The 18,965-nt window shown below is 32.7% G+C and overlaps 1 protein-coding gene across 1 annotated transcript in view; it reads left to right on the forward strand.

Annotated features, from left to right (window-relative positions):
* Positions 1-18,965, forward strand: part of LOC113367215 (histone acetyltransferase KAT2A-like) — a 100,347-nt gene that overhangs the window by 57,104 nt on the left and 24,278 nt on the right. Inside the window, exon 6 of the mRNA XM_026608845.1 lies at positions 9,996-10,176. Within this exon, the coding sequence (XP_026464630.1) occupies positions 9,996-10,176 (181 nt within the window). The remainder of the gene's footprint in view (positions 1-9,995; positions 10,177-18,965) is intronic.

Consider the following 18,965-nt stretch of genomic DNA (forward strand, 5'->3'; position numbering starts at 1 on the left):
TTTATCGATATTATCGAAAATTTTAGAGAGACTTTTGTTGCAGAGATTGTCAGAAGATCATCCGAATGATAGTTGGATTCCTCACCATCAGTTTGGCTTCAGAAAAAATCACTCTACAATTCAACAATGCAACAGAACGGTGTCTCGTATTCTTGAAGCCATGAATAGAAATGAACACAGTGTAGCCGTATTCTTAGATGTCAGTCAGGCTTTCGATAAGGTTTGGCACTCAGGACTCCTATATAAAATCAAAACAACTTTTCCAAACTACTTCAATATCTTAAGCTCATATTTGCTTAATAGAAAATTTAGAATCAAAATTAAAGATGTGACTTCGAGCATCAGAAATATAGAATGCGGGGTACCACAGGGCAGTGTGCTAAGCCCTGTACTTTATCTTCTTTTCACAAACGATATGCCCACAGATGATCTTCTAACCATATGCACTTACGCCGATGACATAGCAATTATTTCATGCAATTCCGATATTAGAACAGCAACTTGCCAGTTACAAAATTATTTATCTAGTCTCGAAAAATGGTTTTTAGATTGGAATATCAAAATCAATATCGAAAAATCTCAGCACATAATTGTTTCTTTAAAACATCACAACAGTCCACCTATCATCATGAACAATTCAATAATTCCACCATGCAATTCTGTTAAATATTTAGGCATGCACATTGATTCGAAATTGACATGGAGAACGCACATTGAATATAAAAAGAAACAAATCCAACTGAAAATAAAAGATTTTTACTGGCTTTTTGGGAGGAAATCTGAAATCTCTCTCGATAACAAGGTACTTTTGTATAAAACTATCATAGTGCCCATTTGGACTTATGGAATCGAACTATGGGGTTGCTCTTGCAAATCTAGCATAAACATCATTCAAAGGTGCCAGAATAAAATTCTTCGTATCCTTACTAATGCGCCTTGGTATATTTCGAATTTTTGCCTACATAAGGATTTGAAAATCTCAACAGTCAACGAAATGATCAAGATTAGAAGTTCATCTTTTAACAACAAATTAATCCAGCATACAAATCCTACAATTCAAGCGATTCAGAGACCGATAAGAAGATTGAGCAAGAAATGGCCTTCCGATCTACCAAACACCTAGCCCAATGTCTGCACGCGTCCTGACGTAGTACGCGGCATACATCATCACGTCATCGTTCATTTATGTTATTATTTTTGTATTACTGTTTTAATTTAATTTTTATTTCAACTTTTTTCATTTTATATTCAATGTATTGCATTTTTTGTTTTTTTGTATTTTTTTTTTGCTCATATCAATTTTGTAAATAAGACATTAAAGTCTTGATTAGCAAAAATAAATTGTAACAAAAAAAAAAAAAAAAAATTTAATTTCCCGTAGGGTAAGTTATTGTAATCGTCTAAAAATCGAAATTGATTTTTTTTTTGCATTTCTCGACGTTTTGAAGGTTCCTGAACATTTTGGCATACCTCAGAAAAAATGAATGTGTGTGTGTGTGTTTTGTGTGTCCGCATTTTTTTGTTCACGTTTTCGGGCGCACGGATCAACCGATTTGAATGGTTAAAAAAACATTCGATTCCTATTGATAGGGAGATGTGCTGATTAGTTTCTGAAAAAGGCAGGTCGAGCAGTTACGGAGAAAAAGAGCAAAGAGTGCAGAAAATAGAAATCGAGTTTTTGAGAGAACCGAGCATCCGATTTGAATGATCTAAAAAACATTCAATTTGTAATGATTGGGAGAAGTGGTTATTAGTTTCTGGCAAAGACAGGCCCAGCCATTTAGAAGATGCAGAGCTAAATGTGCAAAAAATGGCAATTTTTGAGAGAACTAAGCGTCCGATTTTATTGATTCAAAGAACTTTCTGCTTGTTTTAACAAAATAATTAATTTTGGAATAACAAAAATTGTTTCAAATTGTTTTTTTTTTCATTTTTTTTTTCTTCAAAAAAAATTTTTTTTGTATATCGAAAATAAATCAGATTTTATTTTTAATTCTGACTTAAGTTCTAATATACTTCGAACAAATAATTTCAACTTTGCAATTCAGTTAATATAATTCTCATAAATATTAGACAATGTTACAATATTCGTTATATTAAACTGTTTAGCATTATTTTAAACTGGAGCATTTTATTATCTTTTAATTATTATTATTTCACTTAAATCCTAATCAGATGCGATACATATATGTTTTTGTTTACAATTCTTACAATTCTCTGTTTGTACACTTATAAACATTAGTGTATTTTAGACCTATAAAATATGAATTGTAAAATTCAAAGTATATATTTATAATAATCTATTTGAAAACATTCAGTATTCCTCGAACATTTCGTTACGGTACGGGAAGTTCCAGCAATTTGCCTTAAGACATGATGCCATACACCCCACTAGTTTTTTTAATTTTTTGGAAATTTTGAATTTTTTTGATATTTCATATAAAATTTGAAAAAAAAATGCATATTTAAGTTTTTTCGGAAATTTGAATATTTTAAAATTACTGAACTGCGTTTCCTAAACTAATCATTTATTCACGCCGCTATATATATACACAATAGCTATTTACAAAATAAAATCTAAACGCTTCCAAAATCGAAGTACATGAATCAAGTACGCATTGATATTTACGTGACAAAATACAGCTTTCCTATTGGACACTGAAGGTATCGGCCACACGATAGTTCATCTATCGCCGAAAAGGACATGCTCTATTCGTAAAGTACGGCAGGAATTTGCGAGGACAGAAGTTGTTATGAAATCAAATTCCGACGTTGCTAAGGCAACGGTTTTACACAGCAATTATGATGAGGATACCGCCGTTGTGAATAGAGATCTTAAACGTGAAATCTGGCAGGCAAGATCGCAAATTATGTCGGGCAAGATCGTAAATTATGATTTATCATGTCGTTGCTAGAGTAACAAACAAACAAAAACTGTCCGGCATGAAATCTGGCGACGTGGGCACCGGGCTTAAAATATAAGTTGCATTGGTGCATTATCTATATATATATACTAGATGACCCTGCAGACGTTGTCCTGTACCTATTAGAGGTGGCGGCAAAACCGTCAACGAAACGAAACGGTTATCGGGGTTTCGTCAACTAGTTAAATAACTAGTTATTTTTCAACTATAGTTATTTTTAACGATTCAACGCTGGCAACGTTAAGAAACTGATAGTTGAAATAACTGTTTTATTGAAAGTTGTTAATATGAAGTTTGTTCTTATAAAAGTCAAGTTGACGTTGGATTTGATGAATAAAAAGAAGTAAATGTGAATTGTCACATTTATTACAAACACACACACACACATATATATATATCACATTTATTATTATTAATAATAAATAAAGGTTTAATTTAAAAAACTTAAATATTTTCATTACTGCAAAGCCATATACTAAAACAACGAATTTACATGTTATATAAAAATAGCAATATAAAAATATATAGTCATATAAAAATGTTATGAAAAATAAAAAATCAATTTTCAGGTTTAGTTTTAAAAAAAATATTACAAGACAAATGCTATGAGAAATTTATGAAAAAATATTAACCATTGAAAACTATAATAAATGTAACTGATTTTCTAAAATTAAACGATTTGGCGCGTGTTGCAAGTTTCTTTTAATATGTACACGTACATCTGCAATATTATAAAAGCAGTAGCCTAACAATAAGCGATTTTCATAGTATTAGTTGATCCTTTCCGACGTCAGGTACCTGCGTACGTTCGTTTTCAACAACGAACGAATTCCTATATCGTTGAATAACTAACTGGCCGCCATGTTTTCAACTGCTTCGAAACAAGTTGATTTTCAACTAGTCATTTCGTTGCGACGAAACGGTTAGTTGGCTAACGAAGAAGAAACGGTTGAAAATAACCGTTTGTTGATTCAACGCCCATCACTAGTACCTATGTCTACAATTCAAAAGTTCCATTTGAGCACTGTGAAACCCCATGGTATATATATAATGTAATACCTCACCAATTAAATCTCGAACAAAATGAAAAACGCTTTTTCATATCTAGCTTAATATTGTTCCTAGGACATGTTATAAAACACCGATTTACTAAGATTATAATTGATATATTTTGTTCATTACATGATTTTTATTAAAATATATATATATTTTCGGGGATGTTTGCAAAAAAAAGATGAAAAACTCCATGAAGAAAGGAATTTTTAGTAGCCAGTAACTTGATAGTATTTTTTGAAAAACATTATAATTTTTTTTTCTTATTAGTTTTTCTATTGATATCCGATGTTATTTCGAAAACGAATAAAATTATACCACTGAGAATGGGGTGTCATGCACATGTGAAGTCTAAATTATTTTCACTTTTGAACTTAAGAGTAAGATGAACCTGATTCCAAAATCTCATACGAATTGGAGCACAGTAAAAAAATTCACATCCAAAACGCTTCATTGACTTGAGTAAATATTTTGTATCCACTGCCAAACATATAAATTTTTGACACAATGAAATTTCTAAATAATTTTTTGAATAAGTTTTTTTTTTTTTTTTTTTTTTTTTTTTGTATAGCGAAGGAAATGCTTTTATGCATCCCAGACCGATCTTCTGTCTGGGTATGTCGGACTCGATACCGCCCTGGTATAATACCGACTAAAACCTCCGCTTTGCCCCTGCCTCTGGTCCCCACGGAAACCGCCGCTAGGCATTACTTCGTGGGGGGAGGATCTAGAATGTTACAATTCTTAACTTGTTATAAACAATGTTATAATTCATAAACATTTTACTTATCTTTTAAATGGGCGAAGTCCCATTCGTCCTTTCTCTCTCTATAGAACGCAGGTCCATTAAAACGTCTCTCGCAAATCTGTCTATGGCGTTCCAAGCAGCTTCACTTGTCAGCATCACTTCAACAACATTACCTGGGGTAATTGTGCGTCTCAATGTCTCCTCCACATCATCCCGTAGAGCACCAAATCGCGGGCACACGAAGAACACGTGCTCAGCATCTTCGATTTCGCCCAAACAATATGGGCAATCCGGCGAGCTATCGTGCTTGAATCGGTGTAGGTAGGCTCGAAAACAGCCATGCCCCGATAGCATTTGCGTAGTATAATAGTTTACTTCGCCGTGCTTGCGACTTAGCCAGACTTTGATGTTAGGAATGAGACGATGCGTCCATCTGCCCTTTACAGCGACATCCCACAGTCGCTGCCATCGGTCAATGCTGTTCTGCCGTTCTTCTAATCTTAACTTTTCAGGACACAGTTGTTGATGTCTTCTATGGTAAATTGTCCGTCTTTCCTCTGCTAAGACTAAGAGAGGCACAGTTCCTGAAATGACGCACACTGCTTCCGCCGATATTGTGCGAAATGCGCAAGCAATTCTTATAGCACTGAGACGGTATAAGGGCCCTGCCATTCTCCTCGATTTTTGAGATTTAAGAGCATCACCCCATATGGAGATACCATATGTCAGCACTGAAGTAATAACTGACGATAGTAATATCCTTCTGGTTTGTTTAGGACCTCCAATATTAGGCATCAGTCGAGCAAGTTTCGTCCTAACTATTGACGCCTTAGCACTAACGTGTTCCACCTGTTGATTGAAATTCAAACGAGCATCAAGCATTACGCCAAGGTAACAGATGTGAGGTTTTGACGTGATCTCAAGATTTCCTATCTTTAGCTTGATGGTCTCAATTCTTTTCCTACTAGTGATAAGAACAGCTTCACTTTTTTGTTGTGCTAATTGGAGATTCATTGTTCCCATCCACCGATTAATTTTTCTGAATGTAATATCGAATAGGCTTACGATGTCATCAATTTGTTTGGAGACAACCACTATGGCAACATCGTCTGCATATGCTACTAGTTTCACACATTCTGGAAACTCTAGTCTCAAAAGGCCATCATACATAATATTCCACAGCAAAGGGCCTAGAACAGAGCCCTGCGGCACACCTCCTGTTATATTATATTCTTCTGTACCATCGCGTGAATGGTACATTAGAATTCTGTCTGTAAAGTAGCTTGCGACTATATTGCATAGGTATGCTGGCACGTTCTTGTCACGGAGTGCATTCATAATGCAATCCCAGTTTGCAGAATTAAAAGCATTTTTTATATCCAATGTAGCTACAAGGCAGTACTTTTGGAACCCCCCTTCCATCTGGTTCCAGCAATTGCCTCCTTGGCGGTATTAACTACCAAGTTTATAGCATCGATAGTTGATCGCCCTTTGCGAAAACCATACTGATTGTCTGCTAGGATTGGATCAACTACTGCATCTATTCTTTGGTGAATTATTCTTTCAAAAATTTTACCCGCTGTATCCAGCATGCATATTGGACGATAGGATGATGGTTCATCTGGTGGTTTTTTTCCTTTGGGAATAAGCACTAGTCTTTGCTGTTTCCATTTTCGTGGAAAAACCCCTTCTTTCAGGCATGTATTATATGCATTAAGAAACATTGTCGGAGATGTCATAATTGATGTTTTCAAGGCAATATTAGGAATTCCATCTAATCCCGGTGCCTTGCTATTACCAACGCGATGACAAGCTTCCATCAGTTCTTGCAGTGTTATAAGTGGAATATTATTCTGTTCTACATGTGTTACCTGGTAGTTCAAATTAGGTTGTCGTGGAAACAAAGTAGTTACTATTTTATTCAATAGTCGTGGGCAAGTTGGTGAAGGTATTGGCTGGCTTTTGAGGCGAGACATTACAGTCTTATAAGGTCTTCCCCATGGATTTTCCTCGACTTCATCCAAAAGTTCTTTCCAGCACCTAACTTTACTATCTTTGATAGCTTTATTTAGTTGTCTACGTGCTTGTTTATATTCCACTACCAGTTGTGCAGAATTACTGAGACTATATCCACGCTGAGAGATCCTTCTTTTCTTTAGGCACTCTTTACGAAGAGAGCTGATTTCTTCAGTCCACCAGTGCACAGATTGTCTTTGATTTATGCCATGTTTACGAGTCATACTGATATCACAGGCTTCGGTTATTCTCTCCATCAGCTCTCTAGTATGCTCATCTGCGTGTTCTGAAATTATAGGTTTGCAATTTAAGGCAACTCTCATGGCGCTTTCATCAAAAGATTTTATTTTCCACCCAATGGCTTTAGATATTTTCGCATGTCTTCTAATGTTTCTATCTGTTGATATTTCCCAGATGATTGCATTGTGGTCACTAGCAGTGTAGATATCTAATACCTCCCAATTGCAAATTCCTCTGACGAGGCTATTGCTAACAAAAGTAAGGTCTATTATTGAGCTTGCACTGCCCTTTTCAAAGGTTGGTTTATCACCACTATTAAGTAAAACCACGTCAAGTGCATTGAAGGCCTCCAAAAGTGCTTTACCTCTTGCATTAGTCTTCCTACTTCCCCAGTCTACCGCCCATGCGTTAAAGTCACCGGCTATCGCTACGGGGTGGTGTCGTTTTGCATCCTCCACAAGACGATCTAAAAAATCGACAAAATCTGGCAAAGAAAGACTAGGTGGAGCGTAACAGCTGTATAAATGTATGCCATCTAATGATGCTGCGACAAATCCAGCGTTGCTATTGTTAACAACATTTTGGAAACAAAACTTGCCACAGGACCAAATAACGGCTTTGGTGGTACTGTCCGTTTCCCATGGCCAATCAGTTAGATGTTTGTAAGGTTCTGATAAGAGGGCAACATCAATTTTCATATCTCTTACCGTCTGCATAAGCAAGTCGTGTGCAGCCTCACAATGATTCATGTTTAGCTGTATTATCTTCATGCTTTTGCGTTCATTATTTTCTCTATGGCCTCCCTATATAGAGGACATCTGTGAGTGCCGGCATGATGTGCTACATTTTCAGAGTTTCCATTTTCAGCGCATAGTGCACATTTTGCTGCATTTATACAGTTGGCTATTTTGTGACCTTCTTGTCCACATCTAAAGCATAGATTGGTCCGATTCACTTCGCTCTTGCACTGTGATCCATAATGTCCGAATAGCCAGCATTTAAAACATCGAATTGGTTACTTGATGATTTTAATTTGACAGTTGACCCATCCAATTCGTATTTTGCTACTTGCTTTGAGCAGATCGTGTACAACTGCCGCTGGAAGAGCTACAGTAGCAATCTGGGTACCTCTATATGCCTTACGAAGCCTAATTTCTTCTGCTGGTGTGTTGCAGGCTCCCCCGGTTGCTTTTTGTAGTGCTATCTGGATATCAATTTTTGATGTTTCATCATCAATATCCCTTATTTCTATAGTTTCTTGGTGCCCCTTATAAATAACTTCGGCCTCATCCTTTAACACACCTGCGATAATCTGTTGCAGTCCTTGGCCTTTGTCCTCACTTTTCTTAGAAATAGTTATCAACAAGTCTCCATTTCTGGTTTTGTTTATTTTCTCTACTGTCGTATTTACCTTGTCATCAGGGACATCATGTTTGATGCGACGTAATATTTCGGAATAATTAACTTTTTCGGTCGGCCGGATTAATAAGGCATTTGGTTTTGGAAAAATTCTATGATTTTTTATCATTTTATGGTTAGAGTCCTGTTCTGACAGATGTACCCTTGCTTCCTTTTTTTTCTGTTTTCTCGGCTGAACTTTATGCCAGTCATTTACCTCGATTTTTTCTTCATTACATATTTCTATGATCGTCTGACGTCTTGGCAAACCATTTTTCTCATTAACCTGATTATTGCTTATATGTTGTGAGTTTCGGTTTCTTGTGGCTTTGCTTGTGTCCTGCCGTACACTTTTTTCTATAGGGGCTGTCTCACAACATTGCACTTCATTTATCATAACTTCCGTATCATCCGTGGTTCGGCCTTTTTCCTCTAACAATTGGTTGTCTAAATCAATAAATCTTTTAATTACGGCCGCTATGTTGCCTGTTTTTATTTTCACCTCTTTATGTATGTTTGACTTTGATTTGACAATCATATGCAGTTCATTTATCAGATTCTCAAGGCACTTCAATGACTCATTCCGTTGTAAAATGACATTTTCCGGAATTATATGTGACAGTTCAGCCACTAGTTCTACTTTACTAGTCATACCGTCGCATGAGCTGGTCAGCGGGTTTCGGGCTATATCTGATATACCTGAACATAGCGTTGTGTTCAAATTATTGTGTGATTTATTGATTGCATCACCAGCATTGTTTGACACTATGTCCCCACTAATGGGGATCATTTTAACAAAAATTCTACCTGCACCCAGAGGCGAGGATCATTCAGCTCACTAACTTATTAGTAACTTATTAAAACTGATGGAACTAATTATAAATTTTGTACGACAAAATAACTAATTTCTGACGTGAGAAAATTTTTTGAATAAGTAATTTTTTTGTATTGTGATTTAGTAAAGTAAGGCAAAACTGCATTAGTTAAAAAATAATAATCTGTCAAATTGAATTAAATAGGGTATTTTCACTGACAGTCCACAACCGTCAGACGCATGCGCAGACTGTTATCTGCCATATATATTGTATCTTATATTATTTTAATTTTTGGCACAACTCAGGTGCTTTTCGTCAATAATAATGTAGATATCACATTTTTCTTATTCATAATCATGAATATATTATATTTTAATATTGTCTTAGGCTATAAGTGAATTGAAAAGTTTGACAGATGGCAGACTTCATTTGTTTTCAATGGCAAACAACGCCTCAAATATTTTCAATGTCAAACAATGATAGGCGGTTTTTTGAAATTTTTTCCCATTTATTTCTACAATCTAACTATATTTCTATAATTAAATGAATCCTAAAAAATTCCCTTAACAAACTTCAGAAAGATTTATTAAAATCCGAATAATCGTTTAGGAGGATTATCCTTTCATACACCATTACAGAAGAATTTTATATATAAGATATAAGCATGTTACCTTCAAATACTACTTATGAAATCACGAGGCTTTAGTTTTGAAACTCCTGAAGCCGTTAGTTGTTTATGTATTTTGTTCTATTGTTTTTTTGTATATCTCATGAAAATCTTATAGCTATTTTTCGTGGTAGGTGGCTGGTATATTGCTATGTACCAGGAGTTTGTGAGACGTTAGATCGACATGAGACTACTGAAGTATTTGGCAAAGAAACCCTGTTGATGATTTATGATTCTGTTCATCAAAAATTGCTAGATAAGTTTAAAGCAGATGCGCAACAGACTTATCATGATAAAAAAATTGCAGAATATAAGGTAAATGTTATGTTTTGAACTTTTAGTTACTCTTACTAAAGAAATTGAAATTTTAAACTTTTGGTTACTATTACTGAAGAAATTTTTAATTATAGATCATATAAAATATAATTTTATCAACATTTGCATGATTTTTTCTTTTTTTTATTGGATAATGTATATTAGTTCATATTACATTTTTGAATGAAAGTAATAGTATTTTGTAAATTTTCATACTTTCAATCCTTCAACAGCGTATTTTAGCACCTTGTTTACGAAAGGTTGTATAGGCATCTGAAAATATCATTTAAATCATAGCAATAATTAAAATTCAAACTATCTCAGATGAAACTTTTACCCGCATAGTTTTAAGCCTATGCGGGTTAACTATATGAGTTCAATTCGTTTAGAATCTAAACTTTAGATGAATAACAATTATTTATGGTAAATTGGTTACGTATTGTGTAAACAGATTGGAAAAACAATTTATTATAAGACTGATCAGACAGTAAATAAGTTAAGGGGGTATTCTACTGTAGAGTCATGAATTTCGCCCGGTTTTTGAAGCGCTGTATAAAGGAAACAAATAATATTTTTACTATCGATTTTTTTATCATTTGTTTATTGATATTTTATTATTATATAAAAAAATTATTAAAAAAAAATAATTAAAATTCACAAAGTTATGAGCCGTCAAAGTGGGGGTTCCCAAAAAAAGAGGGTGTCCTGGCGTACATGATTCCAACCCTCCTGGTGATTTGAAACATAAAAAATAGATGGATTCTTAATTATAATAGATGTCGCTATCGTATGAACCTTGGATAAGCTGAAAAAAAATTTTTTGTTCGAATGGCGGCAGTTTGAAAAAAAAATTAGTTTTTTTCATGTTTTTTTAACAATTCCAAATTTTTTAAAAATACTAAATGAAAAGTTATAGTTTTGGGCAAGGTCCATACGATAAAGCGATGTATAAAGAAGATCTTCTCCAAATTTGAAGTAAATCGGTTCATTAGAAATCGAGATATCCTTACCGCCAGCTCGAAATAAGTAGTTCCGAGAAAAACGCGTTCAAAGTTTTGAGACAAGTCGGACCCGAACCGAGGCCACGTCACTAAAACGGCTATAACTCAGGAAATAATAATAATTTTGAAAAATCCTTTCAATGACATATTTTTGAATAACTAAACTTTGAAAATATGAAAAAAAAATTTTTTCGATTTTTTCAAAATTCTACAGTAGAATACCCCCTTAACAGGCAATATGTTCCATCTATTAAAAACATCGAAAAATACTTTATACAATATTTCTAGTTTACCGAATTTTTTTCGTTTTGAAGCCGAATATTCAAGCACCTTTATTCTAAAACTTCATTCTTATGCAAAATGTACTACATATGATGCATTTATTGAAAATAATAACGCGAAAATTATGATGGTAAAGTTAAATTGTAAAGACTAAATTAAAAATATGCTGAATAAAACTAATATTTTATACTGAATAAAACTCTTTTATATAACATTTATTGTGTTGTTATCATTGTGATATGATTAAATCGCAGGATAAAAAGGATTTGCGGATTATATTTGTCTTCATTATAATTATGATGAAAACATTGACGTAATATTAGCTTGAAAACTATCAAATTCAAATAAAAAAATATTGTTTTGTTTTAGACTAATACTATTTTTTTACTATTTAATTGCATGCTGCATATAATTAAAAATTGAAACCAACAGGAAATGAAATAAAATAAATATTTAAGATTATGGAAAATTAAATGTTGTTTTCTGAAATACAAAGAATTTTGAAACAAAGATGGCTGGTAAGATTCTGTGTGAGATGTCAATTAAGTAAAAAATAAATACGTCATATAGCAATTTACACATATTTATTAATGTAAACCATTATGCTTATTTCCATAATTCAATTACTATCATACTTTAAATATGTCATAATCGGTTTACCATTTTAATTAGAATGTTTTAGAGTTTAGAGCAAGAAATCTGAATATCAAATTTATTTTTTATTACTTATACAATTATGCAACTTTGTAATACTTTATCTTTAGGAAAATGAGATTGTAAGCTTTAATATTTGAACTAGAACAGTGAAATATCATTAAATCACCCATTTCTTCTTGTCATGTTATGAGTCTGAAGGTTGAAAGTCTTTTGTTTCCTTCTTCCTGGTTGCTTTGTTTAATTTTTTGTCCTTGTTTTCAGATACAATAAACAATCCGTTAATACTGGTAACTAGAGATATTATGACATATAAAAGCTGTTGAATATGAGATTTTTATATTCATATACAATCTCGTCAAAGATTTTACCTTGAGCTTGAGATTCGAGTATTGCGCGTGCACAAGCCGGCTTTCTATTTATCTAATTTAATTTCTATATATCGCTATTTACGTTTTATATATATTAACTTTTCAAACAAACAAACAAAAGATTAAAGAAGTTATAAAATCATAATACCAGACGATTTCAACCTGCACAAGTACGTGCCAGGCGAGCCGGAAAGTCAGCAATATATGTTTCGAAATAAACTTTGTCCTATAAGGCTGAAATTTCTATTTATGTGTTTGTCCCAGCGATTTTAAAAAGGTCTGTGCAATTGCCAATAGATTCAAACTACATTATGTGAATTTACAAATTATAGTCAGAATAAAGGGTATGGGCGCATTGCCATACAGAATCGGCCCCACCCTGGTATTTAAATAATTTACACGCCATTTTATAGGTCTATTTGATAAAAACCGATATACCAATTTTCAACTTTGTACCTCATCCTAGGGCCGAGATATCATTGAAAATATGCCAAAGTGGCCCCTTCTTTCAAACTCACTTTTTGGCGTAACCATAAAAGATATCAAAAAAATATTTACGTGATTCTACTCACATTGCCTCAGACCACATTATGTAGAACAATCGATGCCAAAAAATCGTTTATTATTAGCAGAAAAACACAAAATAATTTTTCAATTGATGTTTTTCGGTAGTGCGTTTAGTTGGACCACTTTCTAATTAGCGTTGTTCGAAAGCCTATTGTTTTTTCTTTAAGTACTGAAAATATGGTTTAAATCAATTTTGTGGAACACATTGGAAAATTGAAAAAACCGAAGCCAGTACACCCGCGCGTAACGCTAATAGTCCGGCAATTGCATGCAGTTCGTTCGGACGCAAAGCAGTGCGCGATGCGCCCGAAACAATTCTTAAGAAACTCTGAATGCGAAAATATTTATTTTATAGTTATATGTATACATACAAATAATTGATATAATGAAACATTGTAGTTTCAACAAACCCAACAAACTATTTTTTTGAATGATAGTTGTAACATTGTGATAATAAAGAATAGTTCAGTAATTTATAAAAATTATTACTGAAAGTATCCTAATAATCATTATTTCCATAATATAAAATGTATTAATTAATTTATTTCGAAAATTATATTATTTATATAATAAATGTATTTTTTGTGTGGTTTATGCGAAAGTTCGTGTTTTTTTTCAACTAATTTTGTATTAGCTCATTCGCATCTACTTATAATACAGTGACAATTTAAATGCATTTCATTTCAGTGTATATTTTTAACTTTCCGTAGGGTAAGTTATTGTAATCGTTCAAAATCGCAATCGAAAATGTTTGCACATCTTCACGTTTCGAAGGTTTCTGAGCATTTTGGAATACAATAGAAAAAATGGATATGTGTGTCTGTGTATTTGTGTTATATTTCGTATATGAATGTGATAAAATTTTTTGTTCATGATTTCTTGAATAATTAAAAAAACATTCGATTCCTACTGATGGGGAGACGTACTGATTAGTTTTTAACAAAGACAGGTCGGAGATACGGAGCAAAGATAGATGCCGAGATTTCAAGAAAACGAAAAATCAGATTAAATGATTAAAAAAAGCTTTTGTTTTTTTGGACGACAAGATTGTTTTTTCAAAAAAAAAAAACAAAAAAATATTTTTTTTTAATTCTCAAAAATTATTATTTTTTTAATATCGAAAATAATTCGAATTGAATAAATAATTTTAACTTTGCCATTCAATTTATGCAATTATAAGAAATATTAGATAATATTCTTCATTCTAACTTCGCTTTATTAAGTTTTGTTCATTTACTTTTCAGGCAAATATATTTAAACGTCATTGTCCAATTTATAAGCGCTTTTATTTTGTCTATCAATTCGAATAATAAAAGCTTCAGTATTTATAATAATATATTTGAAAGCATTCAATATTTTTCGAATATTTCATTACAGTATGGGAAGTTCCAGCAATTTGCACGATACACCACTAGTTTTAGTGATTTAATTAATGTAGTAAAACCAATAATGTCTAAAAAATTTCAAACTCCGTGAGTTTATACATATAACACTAAAATAAACATTTCCGCATTTAGAATTCCCTAAGAATTGTTTCGGGCGCATCGCGCACTGCTTTGCGTCCGAACGAACTGCATGCAATTGCCGGACTATTAGCGTTACGCGCGGGTGTACTGGCTTCGGTTTTTTCAATTTTCCAATGTGTTCCACAAAATTGATTTAAACCATATTTTCAGTACTTAAAGAAAAAACAATAGGCTTTCGAACAACGCTAATTAGAAAGTGGTCCAACTAAACGCACTACCGAAAAATATCAATTGAAAAATTATTTTGTGTTTTTCTGCTAAACGATTTTTTGGCATCGATTGTTCTACATAATGTGGTCTGAGGCAATGTGAGTAGAATCACGTAAATATTTTTTTGATATCTTTTATGGTTACGTCAAAAAGTGAGTTTGAAAGAAGGGGCCACTTTGGCATATTTTCAATGATATCTCGGCCCTAGGATGAGGTACAAAGTTGAAAATTGGTATATCGGTTTTTATCAAATAGACCTATAAAATGACGTGTAAATTATTTAAATACCAGGGTGGGGCCGATTCTGTATGGCAATGCGCCCTTCACTCAATAAGTCTGTAGGATAGCTGAGAAAAACCCATTTTTTTGGCAAAATTCTTTTTTTTATTCAATATAGTTTTCTTCGAGGACGATATACCGATTATAGTGAACTTCGAACTTTTCGAACCCATTTTTGTAGTAGGATTTGTACTTAGCCACAAAATTCGGCCATCATCATTTGACAAATATTTCTTGAGAGCGAGCATCTTTTTGAGATCTGAGAACAGGATATGGTCGCTGGGGAACAGATCTAGAAAATATAGTGATTGGGAAAGCAATTCGAAGTCTAATTCATATTTTTTGGTCACTGTTTTCATGGATTTGTGAATTGGTGCGTTGCCCTGATGGAGCAGCATGGGTTTCTTTTTCCAATTGGGCGGTTTTTGATCTTCAAATGTTCTAATAACGTTAAATAATAGTCACTGTTGATGGTATGGCCTTTTTCAATATAGTCGAAAAATATCATTTCTTGCGTATCCCAAAAAAACTGACGCCATAACCTTGGCAGCTGATTGGTTGCATTTTTTCTCGTCATCGTGTCTAGTCCACTCGGCTGACTATCTATTTGACTCCGGAGTGTAGTGTTGAAGCCAGGTCATATCCATTGTGACATATTGATGCAAAAACTCTGATTTATTTTGATTAAACAGCTCCAAATACTCTTACGAATCTTCAACACGTTGTGCTCAAATGTGAGTTTGCGCGGCACCCATTTTACACAGAGGTTTTTTCTATTCAAATATTTGTTTATGATATGTCGAGGACATTCTATTGATATCTTAAGGGGGTCAGCCATCTCAGGCAATTTTGCTTTTCGGTTTTCCAAAACGTTTCTGTGGACTTTTTTGATATTTTCCGGTGTAACCACCTCAATTGGCCTTCCAGAGCGTTCAGCATCGTCAGTGACTGTATGGCCACGATTAAAATCAGCAAACCACTTCTTCACCATATTCCTCGATTTGGAACAATCCAGATAAAACTTCTCAAGCGATACTTTGGCAGCAATGGTATTTTACCAATCGAAAACCAATGATAAATCAACATACGAAATTTCTTTGAATTCATGGTTTCGAAAAACTCAAAGGCAGCGTCACTTGAAACTAATCGTTCGATTGTCATGAAATTTTGACATATATCTTCTTAAAGTTGCTGCTTCCTACAAATAATTTGTTTGATTACATAGCTACATCATCGATGTGTTATCCTACGGACTTATTGAGCGATGGTATATATACTTCATAGTCATACGATTCTTCATTGCTGACTCATGAAGTTTGCAATATTCGTGTGGGTAAATTATGTCACCTGACGGGTACAGAGCACAAGTATGAAAGTGTTAATTTTTTTTAACATAACAACAAAACTCTGAGTATTTTATAAAAGCAAATTTTAAAAAATCAATACATTTTATAATTGAACCAGTTTCCGTAGGACTTTAATAGTGTAGTATGTTCATTAAGACCAAGTACTCTATCGTTATACCAAGTAAATTGGCTAATTTTAATTTGAACAAACGTCAAAAAAACTACTCATTTTTTCTAACTTTGATGAAATTTTAAAATTAAAATACTTGTCGCAAGGCCATAATATTTCAGTAAGTTCTATAAGACCATGATATATATCGCCAAAAAAAGTTCCATAAAAATCGGCTTAAATTTTTTTTTTTAACAGTTAATTACAAGAAAACGGCTCGGTAGATTTTCACCTAAAACTAATCAGTATCATTCCCAACTAATATCTTTCGAACAGTTTTTGATTTTTTAAAATCGATTTGGTAGTATGAGCTTAAATGTGGACGAAAAGTTTAACACTTTTTTTCGAATTACAAAGAAACGGCTCAGCAGATTGTCTCACAAAACTGACAAACGATAGTTCTCATTGAAATACATAAAATGGCTTTTAAATTTCTGAAATCGGTGCAGGCTTTTTTGAGGAAACGTCGATGAAAGGTCTAATTTTGACAAATGCCAAAACAAACGATACTAACTTTTGCAAACTTTGAAGAGTTTTTAATATTAAATAACTTGTCATAGGGCCGTGATATTTTAGTATGATCTACAAAACTATGGTATCTACCGTAAAAAAATCGTAAAAATTGTCGATTTTTTTTTAAAAAAAACTTTATTACAAGAAAAGAAAACTAATCAGCACGATTCCCAACCAATATCCATCAAACGGTTTTTGAATTTTCGAAACCGATTCAGAATTGCGGGCTAAAACGTAGACGAAATATTGTTCACTTTTCTGCGATTTACAAAGAAAGGCGCGGTCGATAGTCGCACAAAACTCAGAAACGCTAGTCCTCATCGAGATACATCGATGGCTTTTAAGTTTTTCAAATCGGTCCAGCCGTTTTTTGAGAAAACTTCGATTTACGGCAAAAAATCTGTTCACACACACACACGCCCATACATACTTTTTTCCAAATTTGGTCTCATTTGATTCAGAATGGCTTAAAACGTCGAGAAAACATAAAATTAGCGAATCGGATTTTTTGATGAAAACATACACTTCTCTTTCGGGAAAAATCGCTTTTTCTAATATTTTGTTATATTATCCACTCATTTATTTTTATCATTTTCATTTTGATTATATTGTCACATTTCTGTACATTATTTTTTCACAATTTTATTCATTTTATATAAAAAAACATCACCTGCTTTTCTTAAACATATTGTTTGCTTAAATCTTATCAAGATCATGTTTTTTGATGTCCTGAAGATGGAACATACCTAGTTTCGAAACGTCGACAGAAAATAAATAAATAGTTTTTTAAAAAACTTTTTTGCTTTTTATTACTTTTTACTTTTTTGATTCTTTGTTCGAAGTTCTACAATACACACACACAGACACACACACACACACACACACATATATATATATATATATATATATATATATATATATATATATATATTGATAGTTTTTTCGACGTTGAAACATATTTCAAAGTAACTAGCAGCCCATTCGTCGAAATAAAAAAGGTATAAAGGTTTTATTTCGACGAATGGGCTGCTAGTTACTTTGAAATATATATATATATATATATATATATATATATTTTATATATATATATATATATATATTTATAAATTTAGTGTCACACCTAACGTCCGCAATGGACGCCTAAAATACTCAACCGAATTAAAATTTAATGAATATTATGTAACTTTATGTTGCCAATTTTGAATTGAAGGAAAGTTATCGGTGGAAAGTTTAGAAAGCAATATATATTCGCGAGATTTTTTAAATTTATTTCTATTAAATATTAATATTATTGACTATGAAATTGATAATTAAAGTATAAAATTAGTTGGATCTGGCGTTAAACAAATTAACACAGGAAATGAAACAATATTTAAAATATATATGATTACTGCTAAAAAATATAGTACGAAATTAAATATCAATGAATCAAAGTTATATTAATTGCATACTATAGGTATGTGTATACATATATACATCATAAAAAATATACTATAAATAAGAATTTAAAGCATAAATATTAGTCAATTCGCTGGGCATGCCACATAACAACATCATTTAGAAATGAATTATCGGGTTTTACTTCGTAAATAAAAAATTAATGAACTCATCAAAAGCGCGGTATTATATATCAAAATCTTGAAACTGTAAATGTGCTAATTGTTATAAATAGAATCAGTTTCAGATTAGGTTGGTTCTAGCAAAGACTATTGATATTATCCAGAAATATTTGGATATGGATAAACTATTCATATGTTTTTTGTTAGCTGCCCCTTTCACTTACGTACCAATTTGCAATCAGTTATTTTCATACTAGACATATTTTTTATGGCAAAACAACGTTTGCCGGGTGAGCTAGTATATATATATAT

Source organism: Ctenocephalides felis, unplaced genomic scaffold, assembly GCF_003426905.1.
Source record: "Ctenocephalides felis isolate EL2017-DRISC unplaced genomic scaffold, ASM342690v1 CF-g0.4_SCAFFOLD_01170, whole genome shotgun sequence".
NCBI lineage: Eukaryota > Metazoa > Arthropoda > Insecta > Siphonaptera > Pulicidae > Ctenocephalides > Ctenocephalides felis.